Source organism: Podarcis raffonei, chromosome 7, assembly GCF_027172205.1.
Source record: "Podarcis raffonei isolate rPodRaf1 chromosome 7, rPodRaf1.pri, whole genome shotgun sequence".
Classification (NCBI taxonomy): domain Eukaryota; kingdom Metazoa; phylum Chordata; class Lepidosauria; order Squamata; family Lacertidae; genus Podarcis; species Podarcis raffonei.
In genome coordinates, this window is record NC_070608.1 from 8,890,244 (window position 1) to 8,915,326 (window position 25,083).

The 25,083-nt window shown below is 42.9% G+C and overlaps 1 protein-coding gene across 1 annotated transcript; it reads right to left on the reverse strand.

The window, feature by feature from the left end:
- Nucleotides 1-640: 640 nt before the first annotated feature.
- Nucleotides 641-21,928, reverse strand: LOC128417053 (solute carrier family 2, facilitated glucose transporter member 5-like). Its single transcript, XM_053395244.1, has 13 exons — nucleotides 21,828-21,928; nucleotides 19,979-20,201; nucleotides 14,477-14,572; nucleotides 13,233-13,384; nucleotides 12,161-12,285; nucleotides 10,585-10,737; nucleotides 10,367-10,492; nucleotides 8,223-8,410; nucleotides 6,087-6,197; nucleotides 3,918-4,019; nucleotides 3,333-3,408; nucleotides 3,082-3,209; nucleotides 641-867 (listed from the first exon to the last, which is right to left on the reverse strand). Exons 2-13 carry the CDS (start codon nucleotides 20,165-20,167, stop codon nucleotides 694-696), a joined length of 1,620 nt encoding a protein of 539 aa, XP_053251219.1. The 5' UTR covers nucleotides 20,168-20,201; nucleotides 21,828-21,928; the 3' UTR covers nucleotides 641-693.
- Between the last annotated feature and the right edge of the window lie 3,155 nt (nucleotides 21,929-25,083).

Genomic DNA, 25,083 nt, shown 5'->3' on the forward strand with positions numbered 1-25,083 from the left:
TACGAAGAGAGCGGCTTCACTTTAGAAGCAGTCTGAATATGTCCAAACAGGCTGATTTAGCTCAAGATTGAGATTTCATTAAAAGTGGATGTACACCCCTGGTATATATGGGCAGCCTGAGTTAAGCCAAGATTGGGGGGCCTCTTGGACCCCAACCCCCATCATACATGACCACTGGCCTTGCTGGCTCGGGATGATGGACCTTCAGTCTAATAACATCTAGAAGGTCACTTGTTTCCTCATCTCTTATTTAAGGCTTCTTCAGTATGAGTTAAGCGTCTCCCCCTCTCTCCTCACTGGTTTCCAATCAGACTTGAAAAGCTTCTTTCAAATTCCCAAGCTGCAATTGCAGCCATTGAGCTGCAGTCTGTCCCAGAGCTGTATCTGCTTCAGACCACCCAGAATATTGTTCACACAATGTTCACAAACAGCTACTAAGACCTGGAAGGCTGGTAGCTAGTGAGGTTTAGATCTTCTGCTTTGTTGAAATCTACCTACGTTCACAGAATAGCCTGAATATGGAGGGGGGGGGTTAACATTAAAATAAAGGCTGTGCCTTCAAATCAGGAGGGAAACTGCTATTATAAGTATGTCAACTGGGCTAAGACAAGTAAAGGATAACAAGAAGTGCTCTCTTGAATCATTATTAAACACAATTTAATAAATAAAATGCTTGGGGTGCTTCCCAAGTTTCTACTTTTCTGTCAGTTTCATAAGGTTGGACTTCCTAAGCTTCTGGACTGCTATGATTCTTCTAATATCCACAAAGGTCCTATTCTTGGTTTCTGGGAAATTCTTGAAGAGGAAAAAAAACAGGCCTCCACAGAAAGGCAAGAACATAAGGAAGCTGTAGGTCCCGATTTTTACCTGGAGATGAAAAGGACAGACTTGAGCATAATAGAGAATTGTATTCATCCATATTTCGCACACATATCATTCTGGGATTCTCACCCCGCCCAGGAGCTCAAAGTGCTTCTAGACTCGTAGTTCCCAACGTGGGGCACACACCCGACAGGGAGGCAATTTGAATTTGGGGGGGGGGCAATTTTAGAATGAATTATTAACAGTGAATAGATATTAACTATTTTAACATGTGAATATGAGTTCACTTATAGAATAATAAGAGTAATATGTCAAGGGGGGGAGCATCAGGATTTTAGAGATGCTTAGGTGGGGCATGGCCAAAAAAAGGTTGGGAACCACGTGTTCTACACGATGCTCTGCTGACACTTCATTGAGGCTCCTTCTGATTCTCTATCCTCAGTCTGAGTTTCTGGCATAGGAAAATGCCCATATGATACTTGGGTGGGGCATGGTAAAAATAAAAAGGTTGGGAACCACATGTTCTAGACCATGTTCCTTCTGATTTTCTATCCTCAATCTGAGTTTCTGGCATAGGAAAAGCTGGAGGATGTTGCAAGGTGGAACCACGAGCCCCTGCCCATGCCACCGTCCAAAATGCTGCTCCTGTCTTGCTTGGAGGAGCTATCAAGATCACTGTTAAATGTGATCATCTCACCTACACCTAAGAGTGAGTAACTCCTCAAGGATGTTCTCCTCCACTACATTCAACAAACAGCCATCCCCAAACCCTTCAGCTTTGACCAGAGGAGTTTTCAGTGGTGAACTGCTGGCTACTTCTTCATGCTCTACAAAAAGAGCCCTTCTACAGGTAACATGGGTCGTAGCAGCAGGGGTCAGCTTGCTTGCCTCACTACTGATAGAGAGTGGGGAAACCAAGTGATGACTGTATATTGCTACTTCCTCCAACAGCAGCTGTTATTTTGAGCTTAGGGTACACAAGCACAAGGTTTGATGATATAAGAAGTGTGTATCCTGCAACCCACTCAACCACTGGAAGCAGAGGATTAAGATGTGTGCAGTAGGCTGGAAGATTTCTTATGTAGAGTAGTAAACTCAGAGGCTTCACACATTCTACCAATCCCAGCAGCCAGTGGCATAGTGTGGGGGGCAGGGGGGGCATGGTCCTGGGCACAAATTTCTGAAGGAGAGCAACCAGGTGCTGCCACAAAAGGCTCCCTGGAGCTGCAGGGAGGCAGGCCACACCCAGGCTGGGGTTATGGGGCGTGGTGACAACAGCGTCTTCTTCTCCTCACAGCTGGTGAAGGGATACCCCCACATGCCCCACCCCTGGGCTGACCGAGAAGGAGAGGGGAGGGGCGGTTTTAGTGAGCCCACCAAGGAGGGAGGGAGGAAGAGGAAGGGGGGAAAGCAATTATGGAGCCACGTTTGTTGCCCAGAACACCTTTTTCCAAGGACAGGAGGGCAAGGGCAACACAGCGGTGCTCTTGGCTTTGCATTTCTCTGCCTTATCTCTACTCCCAAGTTGGGACTACTTTGCAAGGAGAGATTGATTAGATCCCTTGATTAGATACTGGCCGGCAAAGAGACTGACCAATGCCCAGTTCAGAGAGTTACAACACTTGCCCCGTCCTGGGCACCAGCAACCCACGCTATGCCACTGACAGAAGCTGAAGTTACATACTTCTTATTCCCTTCCATATCTGTAGTGGGCTTGAGCACATACAGTCTACAGTAGCTCTGACCCTTTGGCTAAAGCAGTTCCTGGTTAAGGCCCAGACCACCTGGCAGCAGACAAAGATGAACACATGAAACTGCTTTGTACAGAGTCAGACAACTTGTCCAACCAGTCCAGTACACTGCCTGGCAGCAGGTCCTTAGACAGAGGTCTTTTCCAGGAGATACCAGAGATCAGGTCTGGGACTTTCTGCATACAAAACTATGGCTCCTTTCCTGAAAGCAAGAGCAATTTGCTCAAGGCTAAGCAGTGGTTTTCATGGCCAACTGGGCATTTGAATATTGTTCAGATTGTTTGAACCTTATTAGAAAATATGCACATCTTCAAGATGCCTTAATGCTCACATTGAACAAAGCACAAGACAAGAATGCTGACAAATCCATCCATCTGAGGTTATGGCTTCATATCTTGGGTTTTACCTGAGGGCTGGGTGGGTGGATAATGGTGAGGAACAGAGATGGATGTAGCTCATTGACGCAAACCTTGCTCCCTGCATCAAGCTGACTATCAATATCACTCACCACAATCTGAAGGAACACCATCATCATAAGAAAGTGTGTGAACCACTGCACAAATCCCGCAATCACAAAGGCTGAGGCCCGTGACGACTGAAGGAACATTGCCACCACAATTACATTTGGAAGTGGACCTTGGTGGAAAGAAAGGGTTCATGACATGGATCAACGTTTCACCATAGAACTCAAATATTCCTCTATCCAATTAATATCTTGCAGATCACTTAAGGGGATCAGAACATAATGTGAGCAATTACCTGGTCCAATGGAGTGTGCTATGACAAATACTTGCACTAAAAATAGGCTGACATACGCCATCTCGTCGATGGTGTCCTGTTAGAGAAAGTAGGTTGCATTTCAGTTATGTACATGTGATATTAACAGGTGCCCCTTATCTAGTGCTGGGGTTGTCAATGTTGCTAGACTACAGTTCACATCATCCCTCACCACTTTCCATGTTAGTTGGGCCTGATGGGAGTTGGACTCTTAACATCAATGGGACAGCAAGCACTTTGTCTAGAATTGCTGGCCAACTGAATACAGAAGGTGAGGCAGAACACCAAGATCTCCATCTCTCTGAGTTGTCTTGCAACATCCATATGACTTTCACAGATGTGAGACTATGTCCATTCTTAGCCATTCCCTTCAAGCCTTTGCACAAAATCCAAATGAATTGTATAAACCAAAATAACTTTTCTCTCAAGTCTCCTTCTACATATGTACCCATCAGCATATACAGTCAACTTCCACTTTATTGCCATTACATAGCACGGAGTATAGGGGGAGCAAGAATGGGGCTAAATGACAGCCCATTTGGTGATTCTCAACTCTCAATTACAAACCTCCAGTTCCAGGGCCAAGGTTAACAGAACACAGACGATGCTGCACATCGCAAAGCCAATCAGAAGCAGATACCTATGTCCCTTAGAATCAGCGAGATACATCTAGAGAATATAAAGAGGAGGAAAGGAGATACAGGAAAGTACAATGCAACATAAGTTAGCTTATATTGGTTCCTGTAAAACTGGTAGAAAGCATTATTAAAGCTAATATTAGGAAGCATATGGATGAATATATCAGTGTGGCTTCTCCAAAGGCAAGTCCAGACAAACTAACCTTTTAAGAGTTCATTGATAGTGTCAGTGTAAGCAAGCTAATGCTGTACAGTGGTACCTCTGGTTAAGAACTTAATTCATTCTGGAGGTCTGTTCTTAACCTGAGGTACCACTTTAGCTAATGGGGCCTCTCGCTGCCGCCGCGCAATTTCTGTTCTCATCCTGAAGCAAAGTTCTTAACCCGAGGTACTATTTCTGGGTTAGCGGAGTCTGTAACCTGACACGTCTGTTACCTGAAGCGTCTATAACCGGACGTACCACTGTGTAACCTAATTATGTATTTGGGGGATATTTTTCAACATAACTTCACACCCTCTGAGAACAGGATTCTGGACTAGATGGGCCTTTTTCTCTTCTAGAGTCTCCAACAAGAATCTTTCAATGTTCCTATTATGAGAGCAATGAGGTGTGTAGTAAGTAGTGTTAGACTCGATTCTTTGGAGTATAAAATGAGAATGCCCCATGCTCCTTGGAAGAAGGGTGGGATAAAAATGCTAATAAAATTTTAAAAGCCAGTGGTGTTATGCGGTGTGGGTTGGACTCTGGTAGAAACAGACCACAAAACCAGGAGCGAGGGGCAAAACTATAGTAGACAAAGGGAAGAGAGGAAAACCCCAAGTACTTAAAAGAACCAGATGTATTTTATTCCTACACTTCTCAGGAGAATCCTGCCTTGGAGAACGTTTTTTATGAGCAATTCTCATCAAGTGCACAAGTGAAATCACTGTAGTATTTAAATTAATTTAATTTAATTTAATTTAATTTAATTTACATTATTATTCTTAATCAAAATTAAAATATCTAAATGGTGTACATTAAAAATATAAAATAATGATCAACAGAGCACAGATAAAATCAGCAAAATTTTCAAATAAAGCAAACTTTCTGAAATAATAATAAAAAGTTTTCTGTAGGCATCTAAGACAGGATAGTTGTGTTTTCGTGTTGAAGTAATGCTGTATAATGTTGTTTATCATTTGTAGTTTGTAGTGGTAGTAAATGATATCAAACTGTGCTACTGCCATGTGCGATGTTGACTGATGATACCAGCATTTTGCTAAAAATACGTGTCCCTAAGGAATGATAGTTCTCGGTCATATCTGAATGAAGATACCCTTCACTATGGAGGAATCCACATATAAACAACAGCTATTGAAGCATGGTGTGCCTTTGAGTTTGCACATTTAGCCAACATGGTACTCCCTAAATCTTAAGGACTCCCATCAGCTCCAGCCAGCTGGATGAGGAAAAGGTGTAGAGAAAGTTCAGTAAGTCAGTAATAAATAAATTAAGTAATAAAGTTCAGTTGTTCAAAAAGTCGCAGTATCTGAAGAACAACAGATTGGTTTCCCCTGTTGTATAGAATTGCAGCTTATAGGGTATATCTTTACCACAGACAATTTAAATTTAATTGGACTTTCTTAAGGGAATTTTGAGAACTTTGGTTCTTCTGCAGTAGGGGCTTCTCCTTACAGTTAGTCTAGATTTGAAATTCAATTGTCTGGATACTTTTTATCTTATTACCCCTCCACATAAATTCACTAATGGAATGAAAACAAGTGTTTCACTTAGTGAATAGGAATGTATCCTCCAAAATGAAAGAAACAAATAAGCAAAATTATTTTTGATGCAAAAACAGAATGTTCAAGCTGACTTTTTTACCCCTTTGGATAACTTCCAATGCATACTAGAATACAGGTACTGTGTGTAAATAACTATGGCTCTCTGACAAAGAATGCTCAGAGAACGCTCATAATACTATAATTAAAAAAATGTTTATTTTTCATGGGGCTGTTGTGGACGGGGGGAGACTGGGAAACTTAAATTTATTTCCTTTGAAGAACAGTGAGTTTTAAGATTCAAAAGGAAAGAGACAAAGAAGTGGAAAAGGCTTACCGTGATCAAGAGTGCGATTGAGCCAGCAGCAATTAATACCATACGAAGGTACCGGAGCATTTTTTCTTGCACCCCCACAGACATCCAGATTAAATCTACATAATAGTACACCTGAAATCAGAAAAAAATAATCAATAGTCTAGTCTTGGTCAACCTTTCCCTAGTCCTTTCCTTTCCCTTCCTCCCCCACAACAAACACTCTGTGAGGTGAGTGGGGCTGAGAGACTTCAGAGAAGTGTGACTAGACCAAGGTCACCCAGCAGCTGCAGGTGGAGGAGCGGAGACGCGAACCCAGTTCCCCAGATTACGAGTCTATCGCTCTTAACCACTACACCACACTGGCTCTCTGCTAGGCCACCAGCCTCATCCAGCATATTATTAAATTATCGGCATACCAACCATTAACTTGGGCCTTTGAACAGCTTACCACCATATTAAAATCCATAATACAACCAAGTTAAAACCAAAGAAATATACCAGTGGTATATATATGGTAAGGGACGCAGGTGGCGCTGTGGTCTAAACCACAGAGTCTAGGGCTTGCCAATCAGAAGGTTGGTGGCTCGAATTCCTGCAATGGGGTGAGCTCCCGTTGTTTGGTCCCAGCTCCTGCCAACCTAGCAGTTCGAAAGCATGTCAAAGTGCAAGTAGATAAATAGGTACCGCTCCGGTGGGCAGGTAAACAATGTTTCTGAGTGCTGCTCTGGTTTCACCATAAGTGGCTTAGTCATGCTGCTCACATGACCTGACAGCTGTATGCGGACAAACGCTGGCTCCCTTGGCCAGTAAAGCGAGATGAGCACCACAACCCTATATTCGTTCACGACTGGACTTAACTGTCAACTGTCAGACATCCAGATTATATCTAAATAATAGTCTAATATGAAATGAAGGAGCAACTGGTGGTGACTGAAGATATTGAGGAACCGAAGAATCCTGTTTAGGGTTTCCTTAGGCATCTGGTTGGCGAATGTGGGGAACAAGATGCTGGACTTTGTTGTTGTTTAGTCATTTAGCCGTGTCTGACTCTTTGTGACCTCATGGACCAGAGCACGCCATGCACTCCTGTCTTCCACTGACTCCCGCAGTTTAGTCAAACTCATACTGGTAGCTTCGAGAACACTGTCCAAGCAACTTGTCCTCTGTCATCCCCTTCTCCTTGTGCCCTCCATCTTTCCCAATATCAGGGTCTTTTCCAGGGACTCTTCTCTTCTCATGAGGTGGCCAAAGTATTGGAGCCTCAGCTTCAGGATCTGTCCTTCCAGTGAGCACTCAGGACTGATTTCCTTCAGAATGGATAGGTTTGATCTTCTTGCAGTCCATGGGACTCTCAAGAGTCTCCTCCAGCACCATAATTCAAAAGGATCAATTCTTCAGCGATCAGCCTTCTTTATGGTCCAAGCCCAGACCCATATGGTCTGAAGCCCAGATGAGGTCTAGGGCCACACCACTCCTACTCCTCCACACTTGGGGGGGGGGATACCACACTCGGGGGGGATACCCCTGTTTGATGTAGGTCATAGGTCTTCCCCTAATGATGGTTTCTCCTTAGACACACTCCCAGCAGTTGGGCTGGCATGATATAATATAATATAGTTTGGTTTCACCCAATGCCTATGTCAAACCACTCACATCTGTAACCAGTAAAAGTTGTGGCCTATTTGATCCCATAAAACCATATGCTGTTGTCTTGTCTGATTAATCACCCTTAAGGAACTGCAAGGTCATGGGGTCTAGGCACACAAATAATGTAGTACACTCAAAATTTCAGAAAGCCCAGTGATAATCTTTTCCACTGCATGATTCAAGTTTAAACCAAACTGATCTTAGTGCTCTGTAGCAGTCAAACCTTTACTCCCAGGCAATACCATATTTCCCCTAGAGCCTGACTATAACTTGTGCATGGATGGAGAACTTGTGGTTCTCCAGGTCCTATTGGACAGCAGCTCCTAGCTATGACTGATGGACATTGAAGTCCCAACAAAACCCACAGAGTAGTTCACTGAGTAGAAATAATCTGCTGTGCCTAGAGACAAGCAGTGATAATTGGTGCCACAGCCATTAAACATTATGAGCCCTCATTTATCTGACTCCACCTCCAAACATTTTTTTTAAGGGGGGCATTGCCTTACTTACCGCACCAATGCCATCAAGCTGTGCACCACTTGTCAAGAGAACTGTGGTGATGACCTGAAATCTCAGGTTTGGGGATGACAGCAGTTTAACAGCAGTCATGTTCTTTTCTGCTTTCTCAAAGAGGTCCTCCTGACGGAGTTCGTCTATTTCATTCTCCACATCATCCTTGCCTCTCAGAACCTTCAGTTCTGCATGGGAACAGAGGCAGAAAGTATTTGAATTCAGTAGAATAAGACTTTCAGAAGAATGAGGATATTGTTAAGAAGAAAGCGGAAAAGGGGAAGTCCAGAGGGTCAAATCTCTTTAGAATGTCTGGAAGTTATTTAAAATGGTCAGCATAAATGTTCAGCTAGAATATACAACTCTGATTGGTAATAATATCTAACAGGGCCAAGGGGATGTCACTGTGGTGAATGAACGGAGTTAAGGAAGCTATTCAAAGCAAAAAAAAAAAAAAAAAAGGGACTTTTTTCAGAAAATGGAAGTCACATACAAATGAAACTAAAACTTGGAGAGTGGGGGAACCCAGTAGGCAGTAGTGGGGAGGAGTCAGCAATCATTTTGCACATTCGGCTGCATTCAGACAGTACTTTATTCCACTTCCAGGCATTTATTTAACTGATAATTTCCACAATTAATGTGATCCTTCCCACAACTTAAAGGTCTCTTCTGGATATCTAGCAGAAGGTTAGCATTCATTTCCATGTCAACTGCTTCCAGAAAAAAATCTGTTTGCAACTCCATCAACTTGGAAAAAAACAACTCTTCAGCCTGATAGGTTCTCATGGCTATGTATGTCATGCAGACACCATTTCCTTGTCCAGACTTCTTTTGAGGTCGGGTTGGGGGTGGGCAGCGACATTGCTGATTGAAGCAGTATTTTACTCAGTTCCTACTTAAATATTTTTATTGGTGTTTTATATACATTTTATGAATTAGTTGTCTCATTGCAGCTTTATTGTATATTTTCCAAACATCCACCACCTGCTGAACAGCAAGACTATAAAAACTAAAACAAAACAACAGCCTCTAATAATAGAGGTAATGTATCACCGTCATTACTAGGAGCCATTGGAAGCCCAGTGGCCATAAACATGTGTATAATCATTTACACTAATATTTCATATGTGTGCACATTGTAATGAAATGGATGTGGTTGGTTCTAAATTAATAACATGGGAATATAAGCAATTATTTCAAAATGCTAGAATGGGGAGAGGTCATTGTTGTGTATTGAGTCAAAGGATTTTATATCTGTATTATTATTGTCTGTATTTGCATTAGGGTAAAGTTGTTACGAAAAAGGAGCAATGCAGAAGCGAGCTCCAGGTGGCTGGAATGGTAAACAGGAAACTGATGTTATTGGAATGTACCGTGGGAACAAGGGACAGTGTACTGAGCGCCGGATGTTAGCTCAGAGTGTCACATGACCCTGTACTGGAAGTACATGGGTGGAGTTAGTCTCTCTCTGCAGTTGGGATGAGAGGGTACAGACATGGTTTCTCTGTACTTCTGGAACGACAGAAATAAAAGTATGTAGATATATTTCTGTCTGTCTCTTCCCCCCCCCTGGTGATGGGAGGGGGAGGAGTGGTGTGTTCTTTTCACGTTGAAAAGGATCGCCGAAGAGACCTCGCCTTGATCTTGCCGGGAGCCAGGACAGGGAGGTCAACAAGGATTCAAGCCGGGCACCTGGAGGGTGGCCAAATTCCTCAGAGCTTCGCTGGCTCTGCTGGCTTGAATTTGACAAAAGTAACTGCCTTTTGGTTCCAGAGGGTACAGCTACTATTGGTTCATTTAAGCTGCTGTATTTGGATCCTCTGTCTTATTGGTTTCCTCCAAAAGGCAGGACTGTGATTGCCTGATATTGTTCCCTCCAAAATGTATCCTTGCTAGCTAGTTCCCTGTCCCTATAAATGTAGCTCTCCCCTCCTCAGTTCTCAGTCTTGTTTGCTTTAATAAAGAAGTGTTACTACAGAACTGTCTCCAGCACATTATGTCAAGAGAGCTGAAATCACAAACCCCACGTCACAACAGTCATTATTCTGGCCAATGGTGGGTGATGTCTCTTCAGCCAGATGCGTTCTCATGGCTATATATGATGCTCACAACTAGAAATCTCAATACAATTCAGGGTATCGTACCTTCCCTTGCACTCTCTGCGTTCTTCCTCTGAATGAGCAGATACCTCGGACTTTCAGGAAAGAAGGGTAGTAGTATGATCTGAAAAATTGGCATGACCCCAGAAATGCCCATCACAATCACGTAACCTGTGCAAGAAGATAGAGTGACGACAATGTGGAGAAACTGTGGCCATGTGTCTGATCTCGTATAAGCCAAAGGATTAATTTCTCTTAATTACCTTCTCGCATCTTAAATAATTCTTCAAAAACAATTAGCTGACCCGCAAAGATGCCCAAAGCATAAAATAGCTGGGGCATCATGACGATAGCTGCCCTCGCGCTTCCAGGGGCGATCTCTCCAAGATACAGAGGAACAACAACGGAGATTAGTCCTATTTAGTTGATAAATAAGCAGACAAATCACAATGAACATGTGATATGTGCAAAATGTATGAACAACCCTTGTTAAGAAACCAGAAGCATTGTTATTAGGCATATTAGGTAATGATGTTGAAAAGAAAGATGTGAAGTTATTTAGATATGCAGTTACAGCAGCCAGAATCTTGATGGCCCAAAAATGGAAACAGGAAGAAATGCCAACGAGGGAAGAATGGAGAATGAAATTGATGGAATATGCAGAAATGGACAAATTAACGTGTAAAATTCGAAACCAACGTGATCAGAGATTCACCGAGGACTGGAATAAATTTACAGAGTATATCAAAACAGTGTGTGATCAGGAAATAACGCTCATTGGATTTCAGGAAGCTCTGTGAAAAGAATAGATAGGAATGTCGCTCAAAGGAAAAGATAAAATAAGGATTGTTAAAGTGCAACATAAACTTTAGGAATGTGAAAAGTTGTGATAAATATGGAAATTGTCAGATAGGCTGATGGAAGTCTACAAGATGTATAAGTTAAATTGGATGTTAAATTGTAATTGGAATGGTTATTGGAAATTTGAATAAAAATTAATTATAAAATAAAAATAAAAATGTATGAACAACCCTGAGGCTCCAGTAGGCCGTGCAAGTCATATCTCATGTTGCCAAGCTGTTCTTTTGTAGAATTCTGCAAAATGTCACCGACATTTCACATCTCACACCATAGATATGGCAACACCATCCACTTGTAGCTCTGAACCAAACCGGCCCCCACAAGGGCGTACAGATTGGTGTTCTCAGTAGCTGCCTCTCAACTTGGAAATGTTCTTTTGTTGGAACTTGCCCAGAGCCAGTATATCTCTGAGAAATGGCATTAAATCATTTAATTCAAACTAATAGTGTTGGCCACTATTAAGGTAGCAGGACAAGCCAAACTGATAGTAGTGGACTACAATTCATGTACAATTCTCTGTCTAGTTGCCATGGAATAGCTATTGGCTGCAATGGATGGAAACTACGGTCAAACAACCTCCATGGTGGTGTATTTGTTGGTACAATAATTAGTATACCAATTAACCCAAGGCCTTGGGACATCCCATACTTATATTTAAATAATAATAATTCTGCACAGTGATTCCTCTTTTCGTATTTTACAAAAATCCATTTTCCAGCTCACAGTCCTATAGAGTTTCAAGGCCACCTCTACCAGCTTCTTCATCCTTGGTGGCCTATCTGAGCCACAACACTGGTTTCCAAAGTCAATTAAGGAGATGTTTGTGAAAATGAGACACACTGATACTGCTTTACTTGGTTCTTTGGCAGCCCACCCTCCCTCTGTTGTGAAAACAAACTATTGCTTAGTGTCTCTGCTCAGCACAGACTAACAAGATGAATTCTATGCCAAACTACTAATCCTGGGACCGTGACTCACCTGTGCATATCCCAGTGTAGAAACGTACAGCAATTGTGAATTCATGGATATCTACGGTATCACCAACAGCCAATAGGACAGGAGGGATCAGACTCAAAAAGGTCGTTATCTTCATAGCTCCTCTCCTGAAAAGACAGTGAAAGGGGGCGGTGAGGTGGGAAGATGCCAATATATGATACCATCAAAGCAGCAAAGCTGGGAGAGGAACTATAGGATTAGAGGAATCTCCTAATCCCTTAATAATAATGATGATGATGATGATGATGATGATGATGATGATGATAATGATAATGATAATGATAATGATAATTTATTATTTGTACCCCGCCCATCTGGCTGGGTTCCCCCAGCCACTCTGGGCGGCTTCCATAGAAACCAAAAATACACTAAAATATCACAGATTAAAAACTTCCTCGAACAGGGCTGCCTTAAGATGTCTTCTGAATGTCAGGTAGTTATTTATCGCTTTGACATCTGATGGGAGGGCGTTCTACAGGGCGGGCTTCACTACCGAGAAGGCCCTCTGCCTGGTTCCCTGTAGCTTTGCTTCTCGCAATGAGGGAACTGCCAGAAGGCCCTCGGGGAGGAATGGGAGGAAACAAGGACCCATGGAAGGCCCTGAAACTTCTATACCCAAGCACTGTAAAATTACTCACACACTTTCTTTATCTTAATAAATATCAGGAGGCATTGCTCGTATATTTCCACCAGAGCTAGAAACCTTCTGCTGTGCTAGATAAAATCTCTTAATTGAGGGATGATGATGAGAGAAAATGGGATCTTCTGAATGTAAACATGTGTTCTACCACTAACTTCTGGGTTCTTCCACAGCTGTATATTAGAAAATATGCTGGTGTATGTTAGATGATGTCTTAAGTACCAAATTGATCAAAACAGCATTGGTGGGATTATCTTGCAATTGGTAGGCATGTTCTGACTACCTTCAAACAAAGCTTTATCAGATGACAAAAGGTTTTCAGGTATGATTCCATGGACCTAAATGGATCTCACTGTGTCTCTCCCTGCCACTCCCTCTCCTTGTCGTTGAGCAGTCACAAATTCATCTCGATACCTGCCAAATCTATTGGCCAGAAAACCAATAGGAATGGTCCCAAAAATGGCTCCAAGTGGAAATAAAGCAATGGTGATAGCCACAATATACATCTGAGAACCTGGATCTTCCATCTCTTCAAAGGTTGTTATGTTGAACAAGTCATGTAGGAGCTGAGGGAGAAGCACAATAAATGCTTGAGATTAGGACTGCTCATGTGGCATGAGATCATGTGGCAGCAGAATGCGAGAGCCTGGGACCAACTGAATGATGGCCAAGGATCTGCAGGCAATTCTGGGATGCCCAGAGAAAGTGTGTGCATGTCTCTCCCACTCACATTCAGAACTGGGAGGCATGGGGCCAACTCCTCAGGGCTGAGGTCCCTTTCCCTCCTCCCAGTGTGGTGTAGTGGTTAAGAGCGGTAGTCACGTAATCTGGGGAACCGGGTTCGCGTCTCCGCTCCTCCACATGCAGCTGCTGGGTGACCTTGGGCCAGTCATACTTCTTTGAAGTCTCTCAGCCCCACTCACCTCACAGAGTGTTTGTTGTGGGGGAGGAAGGGAAAGGAGAATGTTAGCCGCTTTGAGACTCCTTAAAGGGAGTGAAAGGCGGGATATCAAATCCAAACTCTTCTTCTTCTTCTTCCCAAAGACTATTTAAGGGGGTCAGAACCCCCTCCCCAAGTTAATAGGCATTGCCATTCAAACAGTATGTGTGCACTGCATCTTGTGATCAATTATGTGGGGTGGGACTTACCTGCCACACCGTATTGTATTCAAGTTGACACCCCTGCTAGGAAATATCACAAAAGTTTTGTCCACACTTTCACAAGTGACAATAGGAAAATATGTCCCTTTTTTAAATATCTAGACTCAAAGAGAAAGGAGCACTCTCCTTTTTGCCTTCTATATTCTACTTTTATTTACTGAGCAGTAGCTTGTCATATACTGGCTTTTAAAACAGGATGCATTGGGAAATTGACTATGACTATCCCCTCTCTTTTCTTTTTGGAAAACTTAAGAAGGAAGCTTGTATGAGTCTCTCTCTCTGTGTGTGTGTGTGTGAGAGAGAGAGAGAGAGAGAGAGAGAGAGAGAGAGATTTGCAGCAGTGTCCTACCTAGTTTGGGATCTGGCTACACCTGTGCCAGCCTATGTTCCCTGTCAATGTATCCCAGAAGAAATGTGATGCTCAACAGAGAAAAGGTCTCCCAGGTCAACAATAACCCCTGCTTTAAGAAGCCACATGAAACACAGGACTATCTTACCACAAAAGGGGTGTAGAGTAACCACATATTGTATCCATATTGTACACTAATTAAGCAGGCAGCCATTGAAATCCAAATAAGCCTCATTGGGACATCCTGCAGGAAGAAGAAGAAGAAGAAGAAGAAGAAGAAGAAGAAGAAGAAGAGGAAGAAGAAGAAACGTGATGAGACTGTACAGGGCAGAATACGTATATTAAGTAACCGTTGATTAACTACAGTTATCACTAAAACATTTGGAGACTGAAAGATAGAGTGAAACATTAAGACATTATTTTATAATGGCAACATTTGTATACTTTGCCTACTCCAGCTGAACATAATCATCATTGCCACACCATCTCCTGCTAGTCATGATGGTTATTATCTACTATTTTATTTTATTTTATTTATTTGTGTTTATTACATTTATTGTTGTTGTTGTTGTTGTTGTTGTTGTTGTTGTTGTTGTTTAGTCGTTTAGTCGTGTCCGACTCTTCGTGACCCCATGGACCAGAGAACGCCAGGCACCTCTGTCCTCCACTGCCTCCCGCAGTTTGGTCAAACTCATGCTGGTAGCTTCGAGAACACTATCCAACCCTCTCGTCCTCTGTCGCCCCCTTCTCCTTGTGCCCTCCATCTTTCCCAACATCAGGGTCTTTTCCAGGGAGTCTTCTCTACTCATGAGGTGGCCAAAGTACTGGAGCCTCAGCTTCACGATCTGTCCTTCCAGTGAGCACTCAGGGCTGATTTCCTTCAGAATGGAGAGGTTTGATCTTCTTGCAGTCCATGGGACTCTCAAGAGAATCTCTCAAGGATCTTTTAAATATAGTAAACTGAATCAAAGTTTGGTTATACTTGCAGTCTATCCATTGGATTACTCTAAGCATGAGGAAGGCTACAACCCAACCTTGCAAGGTCCTCCATGGTGGAGAAACAGATGGAGCTCACATCTCCCTCAACCCGCATGCCCCAGAATGACTCTCTGCAAGCCTTGCCCTGCTGCTGCACAGCTTTCCGTTCCATTCACTGTGGCCAGGTGGAAACATAATTGGTGGGATCCTTGCTGAGTGTAAGTGAGAAGGGGGATGAGATGGTTCAGCATCCACTGAATCCCATGCTGGCCCTACTGCTGTTGCTTCATGGCATCTGGCCTCATCTATGCCCAAATGCCAAGTTATCTCCAGGGTGGGCAGTGCCAGATTTATGTATAAGCTAAACAAGCTATAGCTTAGGGCCCCACTCTCTTGGCCCCCCCCCCAAAAAAAAATGTAAAGGGAAAAACAACTGGATGTACATTTCCAAAATATAAGGGGGCGGGGGAAAACAAATAAAACAAAACCTACATGCAGCAACAGTGTTTTGTGTTGTGTAAGCTCCTATGATGTAAGTAATGAGCCCCGCCTGCTAGCCTGCTCCCTAAAATATCACCAGTTTGCTCATGTCTATATATAGGGTGCCTACATTCTGCAGGGACTGGTCGCATGGCAACAGGTAGTATGCAGCTGCAGACTGCAGTGCAGCACAGTTGAATGTAGATCAAGCTGTTGTACCTGTTATCTAATATTAAAGAGTGCTTGTAGACTGATGATCAGGCAGCATAGACTAAGGGTATGAGTCTTATGCCTACTGATTGATTTCATGTAATACATAATTTATTTATTTTGACCCCAATATAAAATTACTTTAGAAAAATATTCATCTTTATTATTTAGTAGGCCTATATTATTATTTACTAGTACAGTTCCCTATTACCCTCACTTACTACTATAATCCCCTTCATGGATCACTGCCTTGCCGTGGTGAAGGGGCTTGAAGAACTCAGAGAAGCTATGAACTATGCCGAGCAGGGCACACAAGATGAACAGGTCATAATGGAGCGTTTTGACCAAACGTGATCCACCTGGAGGAGGAACCGGCAAGCCACTCCAGTATCCTTGCCAATAAAACTCCATGGACAAAGACAACAGGCATATAAAAGTTATGACGCTGGAAGATGAGCCCCTCAGGTCGGAAGGCGTCCAACATGCTACTGGGGAAGAGCAGAGGGCAAGTACAAGTAGATCCAGAGCTGATGAAGCGGCTGGGCCAAAGCCGAAAGGATGCTCAGTTGCGGATATGCCTGGAAGCGAAAGGAAAGTCCAATGCTGTGAAGAAAAATATTGCATAGGAACCTGGAATGTAAGAACCATGAACCTGGGTAAGTTGGAGGTGGTCAAAAATGAGATGGCAAGAATAAATATTGACATCCTGGGCATCAGTGAACTAAAATGGACGGGAATGGGCGAATTCTGTTCAGATGACCATCACATCTACTACTGTGGGCAAGAAACCCGTAAAAGAAATGGAGTGGCCCTCATAGTCAACAAAAGAGTGGCGAAAGCTGTACTGGGATGCAATCTCAAAAATGATAGAATGATCTCGATACGAATCCAAGGCAGACCTTTTAACATCACAGTAATCCAAGTTTATGCACCAACTACTGGTGCTGAAGAAACTGAAATTGACCAATTCTATGAAGACTTACAAGACCTTATAGAAGTGACACCAAAGAAGGATGTTCTTCTCATTATAGGGGATTGGAATGCTAAAGTAGAGAGTCAAGAGATAAAAGGAACAACTGGCAAGTTTGGCCTTGGAGATCAAAACGAAGCAGGGCAAAGGCTAATAGAGTTCTGTCAAGAGAACAAGCTGGTAATCACAAACACACTTTTCCAACAACACAAGAGACGACTCTACACATGGACATCACCAGATGGGCAGCATCGAAATCAGATTGATTATATTCTCTGCAGCCAAAGATGGAGGAGCTCTATACAGTCAGCAAAAACAAGACCTGGAGCTGACTCTGGCTCAGATCATCAGCTTCTTATAGCAAAATTCAAGCTTAAACTGAAGAAAGTAGGAAAAACCACTGGGCCGGTAAGATACAATCTAAGTCAAATCCCTTATGAACACACAGTGGAAGTGAGGAACAGGTTTAAGGATTTAGATTTGGTGGACAGAGTGCCTGAAGAACTATGGATGGAGGCTCGTAACATTATACAGGAGGCAGCAACGAAAACCATCCCAATGAAAAGGAAATGCAAGAAAGCAAAGTGGCTGTCCAACGAGGCCTTACAAATAGCGGGGGAGAGAAGGCAAGCAAAATGCGAGGGAGATAGTGAAAGATACAGGAAATTGAATGCAGATTTCCAAAGAATAGCAAGGAGAGACAAGAAGGCCTTCTTAAACGAGCAATGCAAACAAATAGAGGAAAACAACAGAATGGGAAGAACCAGAGATCTGTTCAAGAAAATTGGAGATATGAAAGGAACATTTCGTACAAAGATTACCATAATAAAGGACAAAAGTGGTAAGGACCTAACAGAAGCAGAAGACATCAAGAAGAGGTGGCAAGAATACACAGAGGAATTATACCAGAAAGATATGGATGTCTCGTACACCCCAGGTAGTGTGGTTGCTGACCTTGAGCCAGACATCCTGGAAAGTGAAGTCAAATGGGCCTTAGAAAGCATTGCAAATAACAAGGCCAGTGGAAGTGATGGTATTCCAGCTGAACTATTTAAAATTTTAAAAGATGATGCTGTTAAGGTGCTACACTCAATATGCCAGCAAATTTGGAAAGCTCAGCAGTGGCCAGAAGATTAGAGAAGATCAGTCTACATCCCAATCCCAAAGAAGGGCAGTGCCAAAGAATGCTCCAACTACCGCACAATTGCACTCATTTCACACACTAGCAAGGTTATGCTTAAAATTCTACAAGGAAGGCTTAAGCAGTATGTGGATTGAGAACTCCCAGAAGTGCAAGCTGGATTTAGAAGAGGCAGAGGAACCAGAGACCAAATTGCAAACATGCGCTGGATTATGGAGAAAGCAAGAGAGTTCCAAAAAGACATCTACTTCTGCTTTATTGACTATGCAAAAGCCTTTGACTGTGTCGATCACAGCAAACTATGGCAAGTTCTTAAAGAAATGGGAGTGCCTGATCACCTCATCTGTCTCCTGAGAAATCTCTATGTGGGACAAGAAGCTACAGTTAGAACTGGATATGGAACAACGGATTGGTTCAAAATTGGGAAAGGAGTACGACAAGGCTGTATTTTGTCTCCCTGCTTATTTAATTTATATGCAGAATACATCATGTGAAAGGCTGGGCTGGATGAATCCCAAGCTGGAATTAAGATTGCCGGAAGAAATATCAACAACCTCAGATATGCAGATGACACAACCTTGATGGCAGAAAGTGAGGAGGAATTAAAGAACCTTTTAATGAGGGTGAAAGAGGAGAGCGCAAAATATGGTCTGAAGCTCAACATCAAAAAAACGAAGATCATGGCCACTGGTCCCATCACCTCCTGGCAAATAGAAGGGGAAGAAATGGAAGCAGTGAGAGATTTTACTTTCTTGGGCTCCATGATCACTGCAGATGGTGACAGCAGCCACGAAATTAAAAGACGCCTGCTTCTTGGGAGAAGGGTAATGACAGGCCTAGACAGCATCTTGAGAAGTAGAGACATCACCTTGCCAACAAAGGTCCGTATAGTTAAAGCCATGGTTTTCCCAGTAGTGATGTATGGAAGTGAGAGCTGGACCATAAAGAAGGCTGATCGCAGAAGAATTGATGCTTTTGAATTATGGTGCTGGAGAAGACTCTTGAGAGTCCCATGGACTGCAAGAAGATCAAATGCATCCAATCTTAAGGAAATCAGCCCTGAGTGCTCACTGGAAGGACAGATCGTGAAGCTGAGGCTCCAGTACTTTGGCCACCTCATGAGAAGAGAAGACTCCCTGGAGAAGACACTGATGCTGGGAAAGATGGAGGGCACAAGGAGAAGGGGGCGACAGAGGACGAGATGGTTGGATAGTGTTTTTGAGGTTACCAGCATGAGTTTGACCAAACTGCGGGAGGTAGTGGAGGACAGAGGTGCCTGGCGTGCTCTGGTCCATGGGGTCACGAAGAGTCAGACACGACTAAACGACTAAACAACAACAACACTACTATAATACTATATATAAAAATTATAATTGTATTTCTGCTTAATTGTATTTCAGTTCAACAATTACTTGGATAAAATACATATTTTGTTATGTGAAAATGGCTTTAGATACCTATTAGGTCCATAAATTACCATATAGCATATATTCAACACAAAAAACAGCAGCAGTTTGTTGTTGACAAAGGACAGCTGGACATATAAAGGGCCCCATTACCTTCAGTAGCTTAGGGCCTCACTGAATCTAAATTTGGCCCTGAGGGTGGGGTAACGTAGAGCAGGCTTTTTCCTTCCCCCAGCCTTCTGATCCAGCCAGCATTGATGGAGGAACTAGGCAGCTTCATCTTGCCCTACTGCAGTTCTGCTTGGTTTTGGATTGCTCCAGAAGTCTGAATGCCACCCAAAGTACTGTATGCTATATCGTACAATTGTTTTACATCCCTGTCTGAACCTTGGGAAACAATTACATAACAACATGGGTTTCCAGTTTTTATAAACTCAGTGGATTCCACAGATTCTTCAAGCTCACCTCACGACTGGTTGGTGCAATGGGTGCACTGAGTTCACTGAGTTCACTGGGTTCTTTGGATTCATTGGGTTCACTAGGTTCACTGGGTGCACTGGGTTCATTGGGTGCTTTGGGTGTTTTGTGTGCTTTGTGTGCTCTGGGTGTTTTGGGCTTTCTTGACGCTTTGGATGCCTCCTGCTTTTTCTTCATGGTTTCTTTTTTAGAGTCGGGGAAAATGGCTGACCTGTCAGAGAATAAGAGATTGCTGTTGACAGAACATAATTAACTAATTCAACTTACTTAAGAAGTAGAAAGGAGGATCAGACCAGCATTGCAATTCCAGCAGCAGCCTGCCAGATATCTGCACGCAGGTTAGAATCAAGGCATGGAAGTGTAAGACCGGCTCTGTTTTTGTTTGTGTCTTGCAACATGTCCCTGCTCTACAGCCTCTGAAGTTGTTCCATTTATGCATTAAGGCTAGAAGTCACTGATAGACCTGGCCTCCTCCATAAGCTTCCTAATCCCCAGACCCCCTCTCTCAATGGTATAGTGGAAGGGAAGTGGAGAAGCCTACATTTATGGACATGCCTAGGAGGGTAGTTATCGGGGTCTCCCACACTGATTTGCCACTACCCCAGTGGCCACCACCACATCTTTTGTTAGTTGAAATATTGTGGGAATGAATTGCTTTGGTCCTTGAACACTGCTTATTTGAACATTTCAACAAAGCCCGAAGCTGTAGAGAGTTCATGTGCTGCTATTGCCAGTGTTCTTGATTACGTCCGTAGATTGTTTAATTAGCCAAAGGCCTGGGTGAAGAAAGGCCTTTATGCATTCTCCCCTCTACATCATTTTCTTCTTATCTTGGATATGCATTCTCAAAGAGTTGAACATCTCACCAAATGGCATGACACCCTCCTTAATAGCTGGAATCTATTTTGGGACCCAAGAAGTTGGAGGGTATGCCTTCCTAGAAATCTTAAATATCGTAGATAACCCCAAATTAACAAATGGCAAGTCCAAAATACCAAGCAGAAATGAAAATGGGGGGGACATAGAAACCATGCCCAATCCATGGCAGACACATTCCTCTGTCTGCTGGGGGGGGGGCGGGACAAAAACAGGAAACACCAATAAATGCTCCAGAATGCAAAGTGTTCAGAAAGTGGGCAGGGTAGGTCTAAATAGCTTCCACCCAAAGCCTCTCCCCCATGTATAATGAAGCTATACTGTCAGGATGCTGTCCGCAGCTCCCAGCTGGTGGCCCAGGAAAGCATAAAGACAAGGAAAAGTTTCTTACCATCCTTTTTTATTTCAATCTTTACAGAGAAAAGCTGTAAAACCCAGCATCTTGGATAATGGCATTGACCCCATCTCTCCCACTTCCTCATTCGTCACTTCTACAGGTGCTGCTACATGATCTCTGTCTTTGAGCTCTTTGCTCTCCTACTTTTAAGGCTCGCCAGGTTCTGGGAGATGGAGGGAGGGTCTGGAATGCTTTCTAATGACAATGTGTCAGTTGGGTGTTGTTCCAGCTCTCCTATGATTTCACAGCTTTCCCGCTCATCTGCCTCTGAGCTGCGACCTCCCTCAAACCCCTGTTGTAAATCTATACTGTCTTCCTGTTCCTCCTCCCCGAAAGGGACAGGACGAGGAGGCAGTCTCCACCATTCCTCCTCTGCCCAGTCCCTGACATACACACAGTCTGGTCATATCCTACATCCAGACCTCTTGGGACAGGCTTCAAAATATAAAGACCCGCAGAAATGGGTAGAGTTGAAATCTGTCTAGTGGTAGTCACCCCAACCTCTGCAGGGGAGTTTTGATAGAAATATTTGAGAGTGAGCAGGCAAAAAACACTCAAACTTACTGTTGTTTTCTATTACCAGCGAGTTGAATAATAATTGAGCCGCACCCTAAATTCTTTTGAAATAAGGCAAATGGAACTCTTAGCAGTGCTGCGGGAGCCAATTGGGGGAGGATGTTGGAAGGTTCTAGAAGAAACTGTTGACAGTTGAGAACCAAGATGATGTATAATCATTGTGTACAAAGGAGACTGGTTTAGAATCGTACTCTCACAATCATTTAATGTGGATTAATTACTGGTGTGAGAAAGCAAGCATAGCATAGTGGCAAAATGAGTGAGTGATGGATAAGGAAGGCACCCATTCAGATCTCATCGAGGTATACCTGAATAACACTTTGTTGTTGTTGTTTAGTCGTTTAGTCGTGTCCGACTCTTCGTGACCCCATGGACCAGAGCACGCCAGGCATTTCTGTCCTCCACTGCCTCCCGCAGTTTGATCAAACTCATGCTGGTAGCTTCAAGAACACCATCCAACCATCTCGTCCTCTGTCGTCCCCTTCTCCTTGTGCCCTCCATCTTTCCCAACATCAGGGTCTTTTCCAGGGAGTCTTCTCTTCTCATGAGGTGGCCAAAGTATTGGAGCCTCAGCTTCACGATCTGTCCTTCCAGTGAGCACTCAGGGCTGATTTCCTTAAGAATGGATAGGTTTGATCTTCTTGCAGTCCATGGGACTCTCAAGAGTCTCCTCCAGCACCATAATTCAAAAGCATCAATTCTTTGGCAATCAGCCTTCTTTATGGTCCAGCTCTCACTTCCATAACACTAGGTATAGGAATAAGACTAGGAATAAGACTAGGAATAAGACTAGGAATAACACTAGGTGGCCTTAATGTTCACTCAGCCTCCCCACCCTGACCCCTGCCTTAACTCCTTCATGGGGATAATAATGACTGATCTTCCAGTGTCATCGTTAGAATTGCAGTATAATCTCAGGAACACACCTGGAAGTGCTGTATTCAAATACTATATCTTATGGACTGTTGAACATTTCACATTTAAAACTATGAAGCTCCTTTGAGAATAGTTCAGTTCTTATGCTAGCATGGATTTCTTTGAAATACTAATTGAAAATCTGTATTGATAGATATACAGGTGGTACATGACACCAGTCAAGCTTGCAAAAATATATCATTTGCCCGATAATAAATGTTGGAAATGTAAAGAAAATGAAGGTACATTCTTTCACCTTTGGTGGACGTGCCCAAAGATTAAGGATTTCTGGGAGATGATCTATAATGAAATGAAAAAGGTATTTAATTATACCTTCCTGAAGAAACCAGAGGCCTTTCTCCTGGGCATAGTTGGCCAATTGGTGCCAAAGAAGGATAGAACTTTCTTTATGTATGCAACAACAGCAGCAAGAATACTTATTGCAAAGTATTGGAAGACACAAGATTTACCCACCCTGGAAGAGTGGCAGATGAAGGTAATGGACTATATGGAATTGGCAGAAATGACTGGCAGAATCCGAGACCTGGGAGAAGAGTTGGTGGAAGAAGATTGGAAGAAATTTAAAGACTATCTGCAGAAATATTGTAAAATCAATGAATGTTAAAATGATGTTGGATTGAAAATAAGTGGCATTAGCAACAAAGTTAATAAGAATATGCAAAAATGAATTGATAATGGATGAAAATATAGAGTTAAAAAATGTTAAGATACAGAGTTAAGATAAATGAAAGAGGGCAAGGATTTGCTGATTTGATTATGTAAATGGGAATACAAAAAGGGGAGGTGTGAGGAGGTCCAAGAAACAAGCAAAGGAGTTTAAAGTTATGAAAAACGGTTTTGCTTTTAAATTTTCTCTTACTTTTTGTTTTGTCTTTTGTATGTTGTATTTTTGTATTCATGCTTTTGTAAAACTTTAATAAATATTTCTTAAAAAAAGAAAAAAGAAAAAAAGAAAATCTGTATTGATAGGGTTGCCTCTTCCAAGGCATTATTCCTGCATTTTGATTGAGAAGAAGGGCAGAGATGTATCAGTATTTGCTTATTCAATAAATGGAAGCTATATTGGCACAAACACACCTGACTTTTCTAAGTCATCTTTTGTGTTTTGTTCTCTATGCTTGTGCCCAAGTTACTCCACTAAAGAAAAGTTATTTGTCAAGCTCTTTCGATCCATCACTGGATCCCTCAATCCACCCTCTTTTGATTCATCCCCTTGTGTATCATCCCAGTATTTAGAAATGCCCACCTTAATTATTCTTATAATATTTTGATCAAGTCCTTATGCTTCAAATTCTCATTAAGAACAGAGGACAATGATAACAACACCAGTTCCTGTATGCATATTATGTCCTGAGCTGTGATTTGCCCCTCATTTTGCATTCCTTTCAGTATTTAGAGGGCAATATATGGTTTAGCTAGGGGGACGTAGGTTTAGTTAGGGGGACGCGGGTGGCGCTGTGGGTTAAACCACAGAGCCTAGGGCTTCCCAATCAGAAGGTCGGCGGTTTAAATCCCCACGACGGGGTGAGCTCCCGTTGCTCGGTCCCTGCTCCTGCCACTCTAGCAGTTCGAAAGCACGTCAAAGTGCAAGTAGATAAATTACCGGCGGGAAGGTAAACGGCATTTCCGTGCACTGCTCTGGTTCGTCAGAAGCAGCTTAGTTATGCTGGCCACATGACCCAGAAGCTGTACGCTGGCTCCTCGGCCAATAAAGCGAGATGAGCGCCGCCACCCCAGAGTCGGTCACGACTGGACCTAATGGTCAGGGGTCCCTTTACCTTTACCTATATGGTTTAGCTAGAGTCCATCAATGGTTTTAAAATGTTCTCAACATTTCAGCAGTTGTGGTATGTGGGAATGGCTGCATGTGCATGGCACAATGTTTCAGTGTTCATGTGTATCTCTGTACAGCCATGCTCACGGGGGACTTCCATGTCTGACTTCTAGATACCCTTTGGAAGCAGTTAAACCTGAAAGAATGATGACACCAACACACATTTAAGAAATAATTTCCAACAGGGAGAATGATTTACCAGGGATAAGTAACAAAATGATAGATCTGGTAGATTGGGAGAGCTGGGGATTTATGGGGCCAGAAATTAAACACTTATAAATTCAAAGAGGAAAGAACTTCCTGCTCATTCTATGTTCTGAACTTCCAGTTATTCATTGCACCAAGAATCTCCTCAAGTAGTCAGAACTGATAAGCTTTGGGACTTAGGTAGCATGGAACAGATCCATACCCTCCATGTCCCAATTTTACAGGGACAGTCCCAGAATTACAGAAGTCATCCCAGTTTTTGGTTTG

What these genes read in the sequence shown, in the direction of transcription:
- LOC128417053 (XM_053395244.1), bottom strand. Translation starts at nt 20,167, where the DNA reads ATGAAGAAAAAGCAGGAGGCATCCAAAGCGTCAAGAAAGCCCAAAACA. An exon ending in ATTATTTAAGATGCGAGAAG is followed by an intron (nt 10,493 to 10,584) that starts GTAATTAAGAGA and finishes CTTCTTGCACAG; the next exon opens with GTTACGTGATTGTGATGGGC. An exon ending in TGGTGTTCCTTCAGATTGTG is followed by an intron (nt 868 to 3,081) that starts GTGAGTGATATT and finishes TTTCATCTCCAG; the next exon opens with GTAAAAATCGGGACCTACAG.